This window comes from Coturnix japonica, chromosome Z, assembly GCF_001577835.2.
Source record: "Coturnix japonica isolate 7356 chromosome Z, Coturnix japonica 2.1, whole genome shotgun sequence".
Taxonomy (NCBI): Eukaryota; Metazoa; Chordata; class Aves; order Galliformes; family Phasianidae; genus Coturnix; species Coturnix japonica.
Window position 1 is genome coordinate 17478832 of NC_029547.1, and position 20406 is coordinate 17499237.

The 20406-nt window shown below is 37.6% G+C and overlaps 1 protein-coding gene across 1 annotated transcript in view; it reads left to right on the forward strand.

Moving 5' to 3' along the window:
- The window catches only part of ITGA2 (integrin subunit alpha 2), a 61482-nt gene that overhangs the window by 26797 nt on the left and 14279 nt on the right, over window positions 1-20406 (forward strand). The window contains exons 5-20 of the mRNA XM_015848698.2: window positions 1486-1600; window positions 2017-2144; window positions 3244-3392; window positions 4445-4595; window positions 5019-5184; window positions 6243-6316; window positions 7322-7460; window positions 9309-9454; window positions 10171-10314; window positions 12465-12668; window positions 13529-13665; window positions 14902-15041; window positions 16140-16291; window positions 17510-17620; window positions 18194-18276; window positions 19121-19262. Coding sequence (XP_015704184.1) covers window positions 1486-1600; window positions 2017-2144; window positions 3244-3392; window positions 4445-4595; window positions 5019-5184; window positions 6243-6316; window positions 7322-7460; window positions 9309-9454; window positions 10171-10314; window positions 12465-12668; window positions 13529-13665; window positions 14902-15041; window positions 16140-16291; window positions 17510-17620; window positions 18194-18276; window positions 19121-19262 — 2181 coding nt within the window. The remainder of the gene's footprint in view (window positions 1-1485; window positions 1601-2016; window positions 2145-3243; window positions 3393-4444; window positions 4596-5018; window positions 5185-6242; window positions 6317-7321; window positions 7461-9308; window positions 9455-10170; window positions 10315-12464; window positions 12669-13528; window positions 13666-14901; window positions 15042-16139; window positions 16292-17509; window positions 17621-18193; window positions 18277-19120; window positions 19263-20406) is intronic.

Sequence of the window (20406 nt, forward strand, 5' to 3'; positions counted from 1 at the left end):
TTTCTTTCTTTTCAGTATTCTTGTCAAAAGCATAGTGCTGCTTTTGCTCTCCCTTCTCTTCTGACATGGAGATGGTGCATTTTCTGTTTTCCAGACTTTTGTGACTTTGACAGAATTGATAGGTGAACCAGAACTTTAGGGGTTGGAAGGGACCCCCAGAGATCATTGAGTCCAATCTCCCTGCAAAGCAGGCTTCCTACAGCAGGCTGCACAGGTAGGCATCCAGGCAGGTCTTGAATATCTCTGGTGAAGGAGACTCCACAGCCTCCCTGGGCAGCCTGTTTAAGTGCTCCGTCACCCTCAGAAGTTCTTAGGCACATCTGTGTGGAACTTCCTTTGCTTCAGTTTGTGGCCATTTCCCCTTGTCCTATTGCCATGCGCTACTGAAAAGTCTGGCTTTGTCCCTTTTCCTGCTGTACCTTAGGTTTTTATAGATACTGATCACATCCCCACTGAGACTGCTTTTCTCAAGGCTGAACAGACACAGGTCACTCAGCCTTTCCTCACAGGAAAGATGCTCCAGGCCCTTTATCATCTTTGTGACTGCTGGACTGTCTCCAGGAGATCCCCTTCTTTTTTGTAGTGGGGAGCCCAGAACTGGACACAGTTTCTTTCAGAACTGCTGGACAGAGATCATACGTTCTCTCCCTGTATTCCTAATATAATTTTCTTTCTATAAGAACCTCCCAAATATCCTGATGATGAAATTCTGTCTCTGTATTTGTCTTTTCATCTAGTTACTTTTGTAAAAGTCCTTCTAAGATCAGAGTTCTCACTTTTATGCAGTCAGCTGAAAAAAAAAAATAAAATTATTATGTAGGGAACATTTTAGGCAAAGCAAGCTTACTTTTGAGGAAGACAGGGGTCAAACTCATCTTTTTATCAGTAGCCTCCAGCTAAGTCAGACTGTATACACTGCTGAGATCATGAAGGAGTTCAACTCTCAAAGTTCATTTCCCTTGGGAACAAGTCTCCTCAAATTAATAAATCCATGTGCAGATGCAGCAATCACAAGGCTTGTCAGTTCTGTCACTGTGTGTGCTAATAGAGCTTGCTGTCTTGAGCTATGAAGATGCTCATGGATATAATGCCACCTCCTGGTTTAATAGATGAACTTCTCCACATGGATAAAAGCAACATGCAAAATCCACTGTAATTTTAAGCCAATAGTTTATAAAGCAGGTGGACTTAATCAGCACAGGTTCCTGACTTGTTATGTCACACTCCTAGTTTTATAGTTGTGAATGCTCTGTAGGAAGGAACTTGCATTAAAATGGCCACAAGTAGAGAGTCCTTTTTATGAGAATGTGCATGAAGAGAGTTGTCTGATATTGTTGTGGTGACAGCATGAGACTTGCCTGGTAATTCATGGGGGCTCATCTTATCCCATCTACCTTTCATCCAGCTTATTGTGCATTTGGTATGTGGATACAGTGAGACCAGTACTTGTTATTTTATAATTTCTTTTTGTTATTGCTTCTAAAGACTTGTGGTCCCTTGTGGGCACAGCAGTGTGGAAGCCAACACTATGCAACAGGAGTCTGTTCTGAAATCAGCCCAAGTTTCCAGATTCTAAGAAGCTTTTCTCCTGCTGTTCAAAGTAAGACAACATTTGTAAAACAGATTCAGTATAAAAACTGGACCAAGCAAAATTAAGATATATTGTGTTGGGGACACTTTGAGTTTTTTAAAAACATGTGTATGGAACCTTAAAAAGAGCCCTTCTGACACAAGTGAAGATTGATGGATACTGATCTAATTCTGGTAAAATCTGGATTCAGTCCTCTGAATTCAGAGAAACTGCATTGGAGCAGTGCAAATTGATAACGGGCTCAAAATTTGCATGTGATATTATTGAGTCTTCATTCAGACTCTTCATTCAGACTTCATTCAAGGAAACCTTTCTTATCTAAAGTCCTGCCTGTGTGAGGCCTAGATATGCTTCTCTCAATTTCACCAAAGACTTGTAAGTAAATTGAAAGTGATTTCCTTTTTTTTTTTTCTTTCTTTTTTTAGAGTGTTCTTCTGTCATAGATATTGTGGTGGTTTGTGATGAGTCAAACAGCATTTATCCCTGGGATGCTGTGCGGGCATTTCTGAAGAAATTTGTCCAAGGATTAGATATAGGCATCAACAAAACCCAGGTAAGTAAAATGCAACATTGGAAGAAAGGTCATGGGAAGGAAGCAGTGGATTTTATTAGCAAATTCTAGCAGTTTTAAAGGAAACTTTAAACTTTAAGTTTTTAATCACTTGTCATTTGAGTCAAAATGCTGACCAACTTAAATAGAAGTCTAACAGACACAGATCTGTTTTAAATATATAAGATAATGTGGTAGAAAAAAATAATTAAAATGCAGTTTTTGGAAATGTGGTATAAGCAAAAACAGATTTGTCTGGGTGTATTTGTTGGATTTTTGGTTGTTGTTGTTTAGTGGGAGGTTTTCATATGGCTTTTACTTTCCAACTACTGTATCTTTAAAATAGGAGTTTTTCCCCACTTGATTACTGTCTGATCTTTGAGTTCTTTTCTCATTTAAATTTGATGATGATAAGGAAAATTTTGTTTCCTGTTTTTCAAACATTTTCTGTCTTTGCAGCTGTCCATTTTCCATAAACAATTCTGGGAACAAAGTCTGGGCACTGGAAATCTCTCTCCCAAAGGCTGCCTTCTTCATTGGGCTACTTTGGAAGCGAGGTGCTTAAAAGTCAGGCTTCCTGCTCAGCGTCATGAGTCCTTTCTGAACCTTACTTTTACCATCTTTCCTTCTTTATTTCTTTAATGCTACATGTACATCTTAACATATTTCCATAGTATTCGCCTGTACTGAAAGTAAGTAAGGTTTGCAGTGCTGTCGGGGAACTAACACTTAGGACTTCCCTAAGAAGATCAAAATGAGGTGCTGTCAGCTGATAGAATTCTTGCTGTTATCTGATTTTTCCCATAGCTCACTGTGTTACTGCTGTCCCTAAGCACTTCTAGAAATAACCCTACAAACATTTAAATGCCTACTATTTCAGGTTCTGTACATTAACATATTGTAGTCCATAATAAATAAGATTCATGAGTATTTAGACTTTTTTGCTTTCCAAATTAGCTATTATTAATTGATTTTATATGATCAAAGAAAACGGTATGCATCTGCAGATCTTCTGCTCCTGCTTGACAAATAGATATACATCATGATACCATGTAAGTGATTGTAATACACAATAATTTAATGTATTTTTTTCATTTTATAGGTGGGTTTAATTCAGTACGCTAATAATCCCCGTGTAGTATTCAAGCTGAATGAGTACCAAACAAAGGATGATGTTGTTAATGCAACAGAGAAGACATTTCAACAGGGAGGAGATCTGACTAATACTTTCAAAGCCATTGACTATGCAAGGTAAAATATGTTGATGATTACTGTAGTATGATTTCTACCATAACTTACCTCACAATGCAAGGAGCACGTCCTGAATTTTGGTCCTTCTGAGAGCATAAGTCCTTAGAGTCTTCAAGGAGGTTCATTTATATATGGGTACATGCAAATAAATGTACATCAGGTACACATGTAACATCTCCTGCAGTGCACGGCAGGGACATGTAAATTCAACTTGCTGAAATCAAGTCCTTAATCTTTGTGTTAAACTCTACACAAAATTAGCAGATGGCATCAAGCTGAGGGCAGATGACACCAAGAGGCTGTGGATGCCTCCACCCTGGGCCAGGCTGGATGGAGCTGCAAGAAACCTGGGAGGTATCCTAGGTATCCTAGTTGGAGGTGTCCCTGCCTATAGCAGGGGGTTGAAACTAGGTGATGTTAAACATCCAATCCAATCCATACCATTCTATGACTTTGTGATTCTAAGTATTAGTGGTACCCAACAGATACATCTCACATCAAACACCACTGAAAAAGTTCTGGGAGAGATATAAAATCACTGCAAGTAGTAAAAAAATTTCAGAGATTTAGTGGAATTGGTAATGTGAATTTTAAGGTCATGTTTGTTAAATATAGAGAAAAAGAAGTCTCTTCTCTGGTGTCAGTTTGTCACTTCATCACTAGTAGCATGAAAAAAATGAAAAATATTTAAATGATATCCCATGAATTCTGGACACACATAGAACCTAGGTGCATTTCTCAATAGGCAGGTGCTATTTAGTGATTGGATCAAGGACAGGACTATAGGCCTAAGTGGCTGGAAATCTAAATGGTCTTGAAAACCTTATTTAGAGAAAGAATCAACCTTCACTGGATTTCAAATTTGCATACTCTTAATATTCATCCCTTTTTATTTGAAATTAGTGGAAGCAGTTCCTAGCTATTCTGGTAGTGCAAAATATTGATGCTTCTTTTTTTCTAAGTCAGCAATAGATGTGTTCACTGAAGAATATATATATGTATATATATAGAATGGTGAATTTCAATCTGGTAAACCCACTGTTTTATAACAGACAGCATGCCTTCTCCGCTGAGTCAGGGGGCCGGCCTACAGCCACCAAAGTAATGGTTGTTGTGACAGATGGTGAATCGCATGATGGCTCCAACTTGAAAACTGTGATAGGTAGATGCAATGAAGATAATATAACAAGATTTGGCATTGCTGTAAGTAATCCTATAATTACTTATATTGTGACAGATTTGGAAAGATCATATTATAGTGTGTGCATGGAAGTGCATGTTTGATGTATAATAAATATATAATAATTGTATAATATAATGACACAGTAACCTAAATTTGGTTAAATGTGTCTTCAAGAGTCAGTGAAACATAGGTCCTCTTTAACTGGCTAAAAAAGCAAACCTATTTTAATTCAATCAATAGTTTTCTCCTTTGTCTTGGTTTATGTATTTTTCCAGTCTGAGTAGTCCATTGTAAAGGTATAGTAATATTAGGAATTCTTTAATATAAATGAAATTAGTTTTATTTTTCCTGTTATGTATGGAATGCTTACTCAAGTGGTACACAAGGAGATGGAGTAAAAACATGATACCCCTTTCTTTTCTATTTTGTTTTTTTCCCCCAAGGTTTTGGGATACTTAATCAGGAATGAACTTGATACTAAAAACTTAATTAAAGAAATCAAAGGAATTGCTAGTCATCCAACAGACAAATATTTCTTTAATGTGTCATCTGAGGCTGCACTGCTGGAAGAAGCGGGAACACTTGGAGAGCGCATTTTTAGCATAGAAGGTAAAATACTCAGTGTCTCTGGAATATTGGATGAGATTCTCCCAGCTAAGGAGTGAGAGTTTTGTTTATCTTCACCTTGGTGTCAAAAGGAGGAGCAGCTGGAGCTGCAGGCTGCTTGCTGCTCCCCAGGAGGGCTGTGGTTTGCACAAGCTACTAAAGCCCTAATAAGCCTGAGCTTCACTTTTCTGCAGATGAGTGGGAATTGTTCCTCAGTTTCTAAAAATTTTGTTTGAGTCTTCAGTTTCAGGAATCAGCCAAAGGTTTGTCCATGTGCATCCAAATCTTTTTTACATTTACTATCACTGGACAAGTTAAGGTATCTCGCTGCTTGTGTTTCTCTGTTAGTGCTAAGCAAGCATAGAGATAAAAAGCAAGTCAGAAGATTGAGTTACTTTTTTCAAAGCTGAAAAGCTACAGTAATGCAATCTGCGTGATTTCTGCTGGGCCCCGTTCCTGGCACCAACCATGTCTTTGTGTTTTGGATGAGGGTATGCCAGTGGTGGCCCAGAGGCACTTCAGCCCCCTGATACCCTGCTTTTTAAAGTCAAATTTACACCTTACTCAGGAGACTTGTGACCTGGACTCAGCTCAACCTACAGAACTTTTTGTAGCTTTAGTATTACTATATTCAAGTGAATAAATGAATCTAGAAAGTGATCATGTTTGACAGCTGTCAAACATTTAATTGGAAAGTTGTGAATACCCACTTACTAAAGCTGTTAAATGCAGGGTACTTCTAGTGCTTCCTGTAGAACATAAAAACTTATTAGCTACAAGGTCAGTACCATGCAGGCTGATCAAGGCCTTCCTTATCATCTGCCTGTTTGGAGAAGTCTTATAACATAGCTATGTGCAAGAGTGTTAGCCATCTGATAGTAAAATATGAAAATAATGTTTATCTGATTTCATTTGTTTGCAAATGTTTTAACAGAAATGGTGGATTGGAGAAAAGATGGAATTACGTAGGGTCTCTGTAAAGTTACCCTTACAGGCAGCAGGATTGGATCTCTCTTTGTGCTTCTGTAGGGTTAACTGTATGTGAATATTTATTTCACTAGGTACAGATCAGGGTGATACATTCCAAATGGAAATGTCCCAGGTGGGCTTCAGTGCGCATTTCTCGCAAAAAAAGGTATATGGATTTAATTATTCAATGATATAAGTAGGTATAATGTCATAGGCATAAATGCATAGAAACACAACAGTGTAAAATTTTAAGTTGATTTTTTTTTAAGATTATTATAAGCAGAAGAATGTAAAATTATCCTCTGTTGTTTTTGTTGGGGATTTTTTTTTGTTTATTTGGTTTTTACCAGAAAAATTTAAAAAAATAAAAAATAAAAAAAAATTGACTTCTAATATATGGTGTGTTCTCCAAAAAAGACGAAATATGTTCATAAGTGAAGCTAAGTGACAGCCACATGTATTCATACCACTTCAATGCAGTGATTCTGAGAAAGTTAATCTAACGTTTCCATCATTTTTTGAGTTCAATGATCATGAGAAATTCAGTCATTGAAGTTGACATTCTGCAGCTGAATAACTCAGAAGAATTGGAACAATACTGTAATGACAGTGTACTTCTGGGCACTGACCTCTTGACCAAGATGACTGGGTCATCTTGACCTCTGTATAAATAAAGTCAGAAAATAATTTATAAAGGCAGTGAGACTTAAATAATATTTCATTTAGAAATTAGTATGATAAATCAGATCTATTCTACATGCTAAACAATTTTAAGATTATCTTGATTAAATCAATTTTGACTTCTTCCTCTTCTAAGGATCATGATTTTGTAAAAGTGTACACTTAGCAAGACCAGCTCTAGAGAAGCCAGGCATAGGAAACTTGGGCTGCAGTGTCCAGGAACTAAAGCTGTCACTTATCCTCTTGCAATAGAAGAGTGGAAATCCTTTTTAATAGGGTAGTAAGGTGCAGCATGCAAATGAAAACTAAGCAACTCACATCAACTGCCTGCAGTCATTAGACTACACGTCACTACCTCAAAACACAGTAATGTTTTATGTAATTACATATGGTAACTTCAGCTTTCTGATGCTGTTTGTTTTTGTTGTTGTTTTGTTTACAGTTTTTCTGAAATAAGTAGTTCTAAAGTGTTGATGTTTACTTTTTAAAGGATGTTCTGCTGCTGGGTGCTGTTGGGGCTTATGACTGGAGTGGAACAGTAATTCAGGAGTCTTCAAAGAGGGTCACTAATTTTCCCAGCAATGTGTTCGAGAAAATTCTACAGGACAGAAATCATAGTTCATATCTAGGTAAGGGACTAACAGGCAAATCTGGAAATGCATCAAGCTTCTGTTGAATAACTTGGAAAATCTGTCTCTCATTCCTATTAAGAAGTGATCTGCAAAGAAAATAATTTTGCATCCAAAAATATTTCATTTACTGGAACACTGAATGAAGTCTTTTATCATGTTTTTAAAATTCTATTCTCTTTTAATATTAATATGTACTTTCTGAGTTGTGCATGGCAGATGATTGGCTTGCTGTAGTTTCATCTGTGCTTGCTCATTTCTTGGCCTTTTCCACTCCATTTTATAGTTTTAGTCATAATACAACAGTTTAACAGAGATCTTATTTAGAATTCCCATTTATGCTCTGACACGAGCATCTGTGGCCCAGTAAAGCTACGCAGTTTGTCTTCTCAATTCATTGAAATGTTTTCTATAAAGCTACAATATGCAAGCTAGTAATTTCTTCCTGAATAACAGCACTGTGTTTATCATTGATGGCTTTCTAATGAGTGAAGTTATTAAAGAAGTTCTATTTTTCCCACTGATATTTACACTTATCCTTATGGGTTAACAGTACTTATATCCAACACAATGAACTCATTGAAAGTAGTTTAAAAAGCAGTAGCTTTTTTATGTCTGATAGCTTCAGATTTTCTCTTTTTTTAGAACAATTCTCAAAAGTTTAGGTCATTTCTGTGCAGCACTTCTCCACTAGATGTTGTATAGAGCATTGTCCTTACTCTTTTTGGAGCAAACAATGTAGCAATCTTTTCTTTCTTCTCTTCTGGCACTACTGCTGTACTCTCCCTTCCTTTCCCTCTTTCTGACCCCACTGAAAGCCCAGTACCAGTGAGTAGCCCATGCTGAAGGGTTTGCTAGCTCACTACTAGCTTGGCCCCCACTCTGCATTGCACCCTCTCAGTTCAAGTGGCTGTGTGCTGTTTGAATTAGGAACTTGTGGCCTTAGGCTGTGGAATAAAATCTTGTTTTGAAATTTTAGCCTCCAATGATGTTCTCTTCCTGGAAAAGCAGTCACATATTAACTGCACACAAACCTGAACAAGACTGATATATGCAGTGACCAAGGCATAATCCTTTTGGATTGTGCTCCTTGCTTTGTACTACAGCTTGCTAAAGACCTGCATGTTCTGCCCAATCACTGGGATTTTGTTACTCTGTTTAGCTACAGACTTTAGAAAGAGTGATTTTGTTTTCTTGTGTTAAAATAAATCTGGCGTAGTTAAATCAGAGAAATGTAAAATGTGTAGTGATACTACCTTCACAGTGCTAATACATGTGTAAGATATTTGTGGGCATTAAAAGATGTTTCCTGAAAGCAAATAAATATTAGAATAATGTGAATGGGGATTAAAATGTTGAAAGAAGTTCAGCCAACTAAGCCCTTCAGCTGACAAGCTATTATAATCTGCTATGTTCAGCCAAAGCACTGGGCTGTGGTTTTGTGAGCAGTGAGAAAATGCATTGAGGGTTTTGCCAAAGCTAGGTGTTTCTCCCTGTTTGGAGCACTGGCTCAAATGTTTATCTGAAGTTTCTGTTAATTTCTTCATTCCCAGGGTACTCTTTGTGCAATTTTTCCTATCTCTTTCATAAAACTGACATTTTAATGGTCTGTGTTTAGGCAAGGCTATTGTCCATTCTAGTTTGCAAACATGCTTTGACTTGATCTCTGTGCCTCAGTTTTTCTCCAGAAGAGGTTTGATGCACATGGGACAGCTTCAGTTCCCATCTGCAGGCATCATCCTTTGCCACTAATGCACCAGACTGAGTCATCTGTGCCATTATGGATAACCAGCAGACAACATGTGGTTCACAGTCTCTCATGTGTTGTATGCTGTCTTCTTCCCACAGGATATGCAGTTGCTGTTCTCTCAACTCAGAGTTCCATTTATTTTGTTGCTGGTGCACCAAGATCTAACTACACTGGCAGAGTTGTTGTTTATGATGTTGACAGCCAAGGTAATATCTCAATTGTGCAGTCCCAGAGAGGCGAACAGGCAAGTATATTTTGTTTAGGACTGCATATTTTGAAGGCATCTATTCTTATTGATAGAAGAGTAGATTGCAGTACTTGAAAAATTCCTTTCTCCAGTGCACTTAGAATCCCACTTGCATGTCTCTCTACTACTGGACTGTTTCAGTGAAGTTAACTGTAACTCCTAAAGCATATTTTATGAGGTCATTCTACTAGTGGTACAAGATAATATACAAAGGTACATAATGTGTAATTCTGTCAGTGCTTCTAACTGGGAGAGACTTGGTGAGCTTCACTCTGCCTGAGAAGCTGTGGTGTAGATGACATCACAGGAGAAATTTGGAAGTTCATTCTTTTTCTCAATTAGAGATAGAATGGAAAGCTTAGATAGCTTCAGTTTGTTTTGTTTTACTTTGTAAGACAAAGATAGAGGTGTATAATGAGCACAGTTTAATATAAAAAGCACACCTTCCCTTGCTTGTTCTCCGATTTCATTATTGTTGTTTAGTGGTAAAGCCATGGTAGCAACTGCTAGGCAGACACAGTGAATTCTTAGTAAGTTTCTGATTCACAGAATGCTATTGTCTGCTCTATAATAGCTTCAAGCCAATGTGCAGTATCATTAGTAACCTTTTCAGTTACTATCTTTTTCAGATTTTAGAGTTTTCTGGTTCAAATGTTAAAGCATTATGCCTTGCAAAATCCACATACAAACTCAAGTTTCTTACTGGTTTTCAGATTGGCTCCTACTTTGGCAGTGTGGTGTGTTCAGTGGATGTTAACAAGGACTCTGTGACAGACGTGCTGCTTGTAGGTGCACCAATGTTTATGAATGACCTGAAGAAAGAGGAAGGGAGAGTATATATGTTTTCCATCACAAAGGTAAGAATGGACATGTAGCAAACCCAGAACTGGCTTCTTGCATATCCTTCCATAAGTGCTGGCATTTTCATTTTCAGCTGGAATTTACTTTTTTTCCCTGGATTAGAGTTTTATCAGGGCAGTCCAATCAGAAGTACTTGGTGACAACATCTGTTCAGTTAAATCAGAGAGTGATCAGAGGAGTGATCCCTGGCCCCGGGGCTAGTGTTGCTTAGCACTACCTTCTTGCAGAGTCTGGACACAGATATGCAAAAAATCCCTTGGCCTCAAACTTTTTCTGGGCCCTTAAGTTTATTTTGTTTATCTACCTTTTTCAGACCATTAGAAATGCTGAGAGTGGTGTTTTTATTAAGAGATGCATGTGCATTGCCTGAGGTGTAGTGTAAGGGCAGGGGTAAGTGATATCTGGTCAGAGGATGCAGAGGGAGCCCTTCCCAGGGCAGTCTTTCCTGTACTGCTTTTAAGAAGCAGCTGCAAACTCTCCCCAGAACCAATCGTGGACGTAATCTGGTAACAAGCCAGCTGGAGCAGTCTGAAAGAGAGCCACGAGGCAAGTTAATAGCTAAGCAGTATTAGTGAATAAAGGCTGGCTGCTGCACATTGCTCCTCCCTGAGCCTGCTTTTAGGGACTGTGCTGGGCACAGTGTATGAATGCGGTGCAAGGTTGACTGTTTCTCTGTAAAGTTTAGCTTGTGTCTTCTGTTAATTTTCTGTGATTTAATTTTAGAAAATCTGTTCAACACCTAACAGAATTCCTAAAACAGTTCTCGTAAATACAGTTCTGCCAATGTGTTGTTTCATAGACCTTACAGTAGGTGGTTGCTATTACTAATGTTGTCTCCTTTGTCAGGATAGCGATGCTATTTGTGTGATGGTTAACCGAGTGCTTCTTATTCAGAACTGTGGCAGGTGTTTTCAGAATGTCTGTATTAACCCTCCTGAAAACTCTGGTAGTTCTGATCAGTCTCACAAACAATCATGGATACCTCAATATGCAAAGTAAATTTTTCCTGTTAATGGCAGCTAGTAGAGAGCATGTCACTGTACCACGTAAATTACAGTCAGATAAACAGAGATGAAGTACCATCCTCCTCAGAACTACTCAAAGTCCAGTCACCCTAGAGCAAGATGAATCTGTACCCTGGGGCAATTTTAAGGTCGATGAAGTACTGGAAGCGGTACTGTTGGCAGCTGACATTAGTCAATGTGACTGAAATGACACGAAAAATATAGAAGAAAAGGATGTTTTTTTTGTTTTGTTTTTTTTTTTTTTTGTTGTTTTGTTGTTTTGTTTGTTTGTGGTTTTTTGTTTGTTTGTTTGTTTGTTTTGTTTTTTTCAGCTTTAGAAAATGAATATGTTGAAAGACTATCCTTACAAATTTTGATCTTTGGCAGATATTGGATTTAAAATTATTTAAAAGTTAAATGTAGTGAAAGAGTGTTTTAAGAACAAAAAACAAAACCTGAATTTGTGAAATTGTGTTTATGTTGCATAAGTTACACATATTTAGTCATTTTGAACAAATAACTTGGCTGGTATTTATAAAATTTGAGTGCAGTGTGATAAGTTAGGTTAGAGATGAGAATTATACTTGCCAAAGATCTAGATTTACGGTAATATAAATATGATTATTTAACTCTAAAGATCTCCAGCCTTTCTTTCCTCATTGGCACTGGAGAGGTCAGGAGTTTACCATTTGGACACATGTTTTTTGCATTAGTATAGTTAGGAAATTCCATTTCTATTTCAAAGAATTATGTCCAGTTACATAATTTCCATTCCCTCTGCATAAAAACTGGTAATCCAAAACTGGAAACTGTATTTTTCAATGTATTGTGAAACTTTCAGAACAGTCAGATGAGGACAGTGAGAGCACTTAAGCTTTATACATATGGTTATATTTGCTGTTAGTACTCTGCATAGCATGCTTTAATTTTGCTGTGTAATGCTTGCCAAGACTCTGAGACATAATGCAAACTGAATGGGCAATACAATGGGGAAGGAATTTGGGGTTGAGCAGTCCAAGGGGGAATGTACTGTTGGGGGGGGGAGGGGGGAAGCAAAAAACAATGCACATAGATAATTCTACGTCTAATCTGGTGTCATGATAGTTATGTTTTGGCTTTTCCATCTTTTTCCTTTTATAAAGGGAATTTTGGATCAACAAGAGCTCTTGGAAGGCCCACAAGGTTCAGAAAATGCTCGCTTTGGATCAGCAATTGCAGCACTTACAGACATTGATTTGGATGGTTTTAATGATGTTGTAATAGGTGCACCACTAGAAAATCAAAACTCTGGAGCAATTTATATTTACAATGGCTTTCAAAGGACTATACGTACCAAATATTCTCAGGTAAATAACTGTGCTGTGCAATGTTCTACTCAGATGTGCTGGATTTTCAGTCCTTTTATTGCCCATGGTTTCATCCTCATTGTATTGTTATTTTTATGGTTTATTTCAAGTTTTGTCCCCCCTCCTTACTTCAGCTGTCAGCACGACCTGAATGATATTGTTATGGTGCTTACAGTTGAAGCATGCAGAGGAAAAGTGCTTGCAGGATGCTCTGTTTGAGACTCTCATAATTTTTGGTGCATGCATTAATGAAATCAACACACTTCCTTTATCTTTTTTCACACTTGCAATTCCAGTTTTTAAAGTTATTGTGCAGCACCAAAGATTAGATAAATCTCCACTCTGTAAATTTGAAATAAAGAAATTAAAAATATGCATTTAACGAAAAGTAATTCAGAGAAATCCACGTACTCCATATGCTCATATAATAGTAATAATTCTAATGTCACTTTCCATGCAGGCCTTCTGGTTGCAGAAATTATTTGTTAGAAGTCCTGTTAAGCTTCCTATTCTTTGAGTTAGAAGTCCTGTTATGCTTCCTATTCTTTGAGTTAGAAGTCCTGTTATGCTTCCTATTCTTTGAGTTGCTCAATGTAAGATGGAAAAAGTTTCCAGTAAGTGCTGGCTGGCATAAAGCAGTCAGATAGTCGATTTACTACCAAGACAGAAGATTCTAGTCCATTGTCCGCTCCAACAGGGGAGGAAAAAGTACTTAACATCATTTGAAAACATTCATACAAGTTTTTTGTTTAAACAATATGTTACATATACTGAGAGTATCTGCAAAAAATCCATTGTTTGGGCTGGTATATGCTTAAAGCACTGCTGTGGCATCTTACTAACCAAACTTTCTTTCCCAGAAAATATTAGGATCGGATTCTGCTTTTGGAAAACGGCTCAAATTCTTTGGAAGATCAGTAGATGGCCATAGAGACTTAGATGACAATGACATTACTGATGTATCAGTTGGTGCTGATGGAAACGTGGTTTTGCTTTGGTCAGTAACCTCTTTTGGAAAAGCAGTACTTAATGAATCAGATGCAAGTTGAGCATTTAGTTAATTAAACTACAAAAAATAAATAAATAAATAAATAAATAAATAATTGTAAAGCTCTTTCATTCTATGTGTTCAGAGAGCTAACACACTTAATACTTCATCACTAATATGCACCTCTGTTACTGAGAGAGACAAAGCTACTTCCTTCACAACCTGCAGGACCACTGTGAGCTGACAGGCTTATATGATGGAAGAGTGATCCTGCTGGCTGTGGACTGAAAGCAGTGCCATTGAGTTGGCATCTACTTCTGACCAGAAACCCATAGGCTCTAGCATGTAGCCCTTACTGGCACAATCTAAGTACTTGTACAAAATAAAGAAGAAAGGCTTCAAGAGCCCAAATCTAGTACCTTCGTAAATACTGTGTATTTTTCACTGCTTCTATGAGGAGCAAAGTTGAAATGTAGCTTGCTGTCCAATCTGTCACCCTTCCTCTTGCCTGAGGGCCCCCATTGTAACAAGAAAAACATCACTGAATTGCTATTTATTTCATAATAAAGCAAGATTTTACAAAATGAATGGTCAGTTTGGACCCTTGACCTACAATAGAACTCCAGCTGGTGCTGATGGGGATTGCGTTCAAGAAAATTATACTTCTTGGAGTACCAGCATTTATTTCTATGTGATTAATGAAGATGTTCATTTTTCTTTCACTCTGGAATTTGGCCTGATTAATGAATTTCACTTTTGATTAAAGTGTTTGCTTTTACAAGCGGGGCTCCTTTGAAACTGTTCTTCAAAATCTTGACTAATTACATGGAAGATGTTTTTCTGAAAAATAAAGACATAATTAAAGAGAAGAATTACCTTTCTTTACCTTCGCAGAGCAGCTCAATGAGTTCCCAAAAGGAGCAGAAGAAGGTTTCATGCTGGGAGAACAGGGCAAGGGCTTCATTTTCTGTTATCTTAAGGGACTGATTAGTGCATTAGGACGAAGACATTGATTATCAGTTAATTTGACATGAGATGTTATTTATTTATTTATATTTCTCAAAGCTACTGTATTAATAGACTCGGTTATATGCAAGTAAAAATAATTTTGCCAGTGCTATTAATATTGTTTCCATTGAGAACCCAAAATGTCTATGTTACATTTACAAATAGTTGCAGAGAACAGAGTCTGAGTTACCCAGTGCTGTTGAAAATCACGTATAACTCTTTAAAAATGTTTTTCAGGTCACAGAGCATTGCAAATGTGTCCATAATTGCCTCGTTTATACCTGAGAAAATCAGTCTGCTGAATAAGAACACTGAAATAACTGTCAAAATATGTTTTCAGGCTACATTTAGACCTGCTAAGAGAGATAATCAAGTGGGTAAGAGTATTTCAATGGCTTGTTTTATATTAATTTCTTCAGAAATCCATTATTCAAATGTGTAGTGGGAATTTTAAAGAAATATTGCATTAGATGTCAAGAAAGGTGAAATCACTATCAAATTTAAGTGCTCAAGGAAGTGTTTTTAAAACCTACTGTCACCACTGGCTCCATAATCTTGTAAAAGTGCAGAATTAACAATATAAAGAAAATTGATATGACAAAACCCAGAAAATGTTCTTACTGAGAAGCTTTTCATTTTGCTTTATGTTTTAAGCCTTTGCTCACCCATTCTATATTTTTTTCCTTTAGCTGATGTCACTCACATAAGGCAACACACTTTAATAAGGGTGAATGGGTAACTGTGGAGGATGCGTGTTTGGGGACAGAGGCTTTGTGAGCTGCTATTTTCAGACCTGCAGACTCTTCTCTCTTCAGCACAAAAATAATTTCCATAAGTTCAGTGTAAAAGTCCATGGTGAGAACCCTTTCTTTTCAGAGAAAACAGGAGAGAGCAGAATATTTCTGAGATCAGCAGTGGTCCCTCATAAAGCCACTTAGTCCAACACCAGTTGGACTATGTCAGTCCTACACACAGTGCCTTTTAGAACTTGTGATTGTTAACTATAAAATAAAGGTGAACTTTCAAGGTGTATTAGTCATCCTATGGAGAGAAGAAGATAGAAATTATGATGTGATTGAAGAGAAGATGCAGATTTTTTGTAGTCATCTCCAAATTTGGGGATATGATTGCATTGCCTCTTTATCTGCTGTAATCCTGGCCCTGCTGACTGGCTTCTTGCCTGAGACGCAGGCTCAGCCATCTGAAGTGGAGACTGGATTGATTGCCATTTAATGTGCTCTCTGTGGATGAGAACTTACTTCAGGATTTAAAACTGTTTGACTGCTTTGAAAAGCACAGGAGAAAAATCTATCATTTTGAGAATGCTCTGTGATTACTATGAAAAAAGTAAAATATTTATTGTGGTTTGGAAAGTCTGGTCATTCTGCAGTGTTGAGCATAGTAATGAGATCACAGGCAGTATGGCTCAGTAAAAATTAAAAATAAAAAAAAATTTACGGTTATTTTTCTTGTAGCTATAAAGTGCAATGCAACACTGGATGCAGATCTCCAGTCCTCCCGAGTGATTTCTAGAGGGCTGTTCAAAGAAAATAATGAAAGGTACATACAGAAGGATGTTGTGGTGACTCATTCTGTGAACTGTGTTCAGGACATCTTCAACGTACAGGTAAGTACAATTGTAAGGAGCCTTGTGACAAAAATGATCCTAACAAGATGTTGATGAATTTTATGACTGTAAGCTTCCATCACAGAATTGCAGGGGCTGTAAAGGGCCTCTGGAGATCATTGAGTCTAACCCCTCTGCCAAAGCAGGTTCCCTATAGTAGGTTGCACAGGAAAGTGTCCATGTGGGGCTCAAATACCTCCAGAGAAAGAGACTCCACAACCTCATTGGGCAGCTTGTCCCAGTATTCTATCACACTCACAGTGACAAATTTTTTCTTTGTGTTTGTACAGAACTTCCTATGTTCCTACTTGAGTACATTGCCTCATGTAGGATTTAAATTTCTTAAATCCTGCAATATCAAAAAACATAAGATGCCAGTTCCAAAGAAACTAATAACAACTGTCTTATTTATGAAAGCTTTTTAAGGCAGAAGAGTCCATTGTTAACCATGTATTTTATCTCTGGAAAAAAAAACAAAAAACAAAAACAAAACAAAACAAAACAAAAAAAAACAAATAAAAAATAAAACAGAATCCACAGTCCATAGTTTCCGTGGATGTCAGTTTCCCCTTGGTTTCAATAGATTTTAAATTCTTGATCAGTAGTAGTACATACAAATGTCTTATTTCAGAGTAACACTTTAGGTGGACTTCTCTACCTCATGCATGCTAACCCTAAGTATATATGAGCTATATTTGGGATGAAGTGTCCATCTTTCTCTAGAATCAAGACCAGACACAGTACTTAAAACCAGCAGGCTTAGATCTGAATAGTAAGTAGGAATGTTTTCATATCCCTCCTTCTGATTCTTCCTTCTTTTATTTGTTGTACAACCAAATTCAGTGAGGGAAAATATTTTTGACTTGTCAATCACATTTATTGTCATTGTGGAGTCATGAGCTAGAAGGGGATCCACCCAGAACAAAGAAACTGAAGACATACAAGGCCTATAGTGTTTTATTGCTGCCCAAGCAGAGTGCAACGGGAATTTGATTTCTGCAGCAGTTTGAGAAGGAAAGTCAACTGCTGTTGGCTTTTGATAGTTAGCTTCTGCAGATGCAAAGTTGACATGTGTACATGATGAATAGAGTCTTTTGGAATATTGGAAAAGAAGTTTTATCACAGAAAATATCATTTTACTATGCATTATAGATTTACAACAGAATTACCATTTTTATGTTATTTGCTGTGCTGACAGCTATCATCTATGTTTTACAGGAACCTTCTGATGCAGTTAATTCCCTTAATGTGCGCGTTGACATTGGCCTAGCAAATCCTGGCACCAGCCCTGTACTTGATACATCTTCTCCTGCATCTGTGGCCTACAGTGTAAGTACACAGCCTGACTGTTGGACATTGCATTGCTATACTCCTGTGTATAACATGACCTACAGAATCACTTAGGAGTTACAAACAGGTAAAAACTCATATTCTAGTTAAGTCATTGGACTAAAAGCAGGCACCTGCACATATTCTCCCTGTTGCTTTATACCCTGATAACGCAATCTTTGCTTACCCACAAGCACACAGAAGACATCATGACATAACTAGCATCTTGGTTGAGCCAAGTCACTGTTCATGTGAATTTCTATTGCATTGCAGCATGAAGTAATTCAAGTCAGTTTAGCCTACAGTAAAGGCGTAACTAGGAAATGCGGATTCCTTCAGAGTACATCAGATTTGCTGTAGGCTAGCAATACCCTGCCTGCACCGTTCCTACAGATCAGCTGATGTGTAGGAACATGTTTCTCAGCGCTAGCTTTTCCATGTGTTAGAATTCTTAATATCCTTTGAAAGGATGTTCTTTCCCTTTAAGGTATTTAAGACTCTACTGTCCCTAGACAATTTTAAAGTAAATCACTGTCATTCAGGTTTTATTTCTTTGTTTGTTTGTTTTGGTAGATTCCTTTTATTAAAGATTGTGGTGAAGATGAGCTTTGTATCTCTGATCTTGTTCTGAATGTCCAGCAGAAGGGAGATGATGGGTAAGTCTTCAGTAAGTGGAATTTGGTGGGGACTGGTATTTTGCTAGTTTTCATGGACTGGCTTATCTGTAGGCTCTGAGTGGTATTCTGAGATGCCACTATTTAGATCTATTTAGAAATAGGAGAGGGGGAAAAAAAAAAGAAGAAAAAAAAAATAGAAGAAGAAGAAAAGAATAGCATTTCTGTCTAAAGGAAAAAGGGGTGTGATATTCTTTGCAGAGATACAGAAGCAGGATTCCTACCAGTGTAAACAAAACAAATTTTTTGGTACCATATGAATGAGTAAACAGTGAAAACTCAGAGCAGCAGTGTCTGTTTGGCTGTGTCAGAAGTGCTGTAGGAGAACAGCTGCAGCAGCAGTTTCAGACCCTCCTACAAGGAACAGAGAGGTTCCTGCATCAGGCTATGCCACTGGGGAGCAGAGATCAGCGTATGAGCACGTACTCTAAATCCATATGCAGACACACACGTACACTTACAGTATGCAGACAGACAAAACTGCCTTCTCCTGAAGCTGCCGTCTGACTCAGCTGCCCATTTTCTGCTCACCTTTCCCACCATGGTGGAAACTTCGAAAGTTCAGCAAAGTGACTTTGACTGTACATGATCAGAGTTCAGCATTTAACAATGATGTTAATTCCAATTGGTTCTGAAAAGCATCATCACAGAGTTTCTCATGTCACAGGATTTAGAAAGCGGAAGATTTATGTGAATAGAAAATAGGAAATATCTTGCTGTGATTGTTATTCTTTCTTGGCTAGAGGCAACACAGTACGATACAGTTTCATGATCCACAGCTGTTCTATTACCTCTGTTTACAACATTGAACTTCATTTTCCAACAGAAAACAGCAGTTCATTGTCAGCAGCAAAAACAAAAGACTAACATTCAACGTGAAATTGAGAAATAAAAAAGAAAATGCATATAACACCAGAATCCAGGCTACGTTTTCAGACAACTTGTTTTTTGCTTCTTCCTCCTTACCGGTATGTGGTACCCATCTTCTCTGTTTCTGTTACTGCTGCTGATTTTCCAGCTACTCAAAAAGAGCATATTTTTCTATCTATTAATGTCTGTCCCAAGAAAGGAGAATGTGTGCGCAAACCTTTCTCAGTTTATTTTCTTGGCTACCAGAATTATTCCCTTCAGCATATCAGTTTTATATAGGTCAAGGAAAGACACTGCCAACTCAGCATAAAAGTTGGCAACTTGTTGAGTTTGACCTCACATCAGTATTTCAAGTCATCTTTTCCTCACTTCAGGCTTTGGCAGTCATATCTCATGCTTGACTCCCAACAACATGCCTGAATGCAGTTGCTGGGAATTCATATTTGATAAAGCATTCAGCACAGATGCAACTTTAAAGCAGTCTTTGGATCCAGAAGTGGTTTCACTGCCAACACCACGTATTCCAGCTATAGACAGTTAATCAGAATGAAATGATTGCTATAACAGAAGCTCTTCTAACAGATTTTGTTTTAGATGGGAAAATAAAGGAATTTACAGACTATTTTAGGGAATACAGTAGATATTTAATCTGAGCTGTTTCTCTGAAACAATTCATGTAGGATGAAATCCAGACTTCAGTGCTTGGCCTATGCTGTTAGCCTGCTACTGGGTAGATGCGTGATAATAGAAGGGGTGAAGTCCAGAGCAGTAATGAAGGGATAGGAGCATTCATCACTGTCAAAGAGCCGCATTTTCTGGAACAATGAACTGGCATAAGGACTCCATGCTGTGCTGAGGGTGCCCCTCTACCTCCCCATCCTGTTACACAGCAAAATTACTCACTCCATTCACACCAAAGGACCACACTGGAGCTAGGCTTTTCTTCCACTTTAAAAGCCCATTTGCTTAGAAGTATTCCAGCCTGCAAGTGAAGTTTTTTCCCTCAAAAAAACATGCCTCTTTCAAAGCTGAAATATTATAAGCTATTTATTCAAAGCTTATATTCTTTTCAGAATATAAATCATGAATGTTAAGTATCTGGTAGGGATGTGTTTTACAAAAAAAAAACCAAAAAAAACAACAGTACATTTTAATGAATTATTTTCAGCATGATGATAACTGGCTACAGTCTATGAATTTGTCTTTCATGCTAATTTTTCCGCAGAGTAATAAATAAACTCT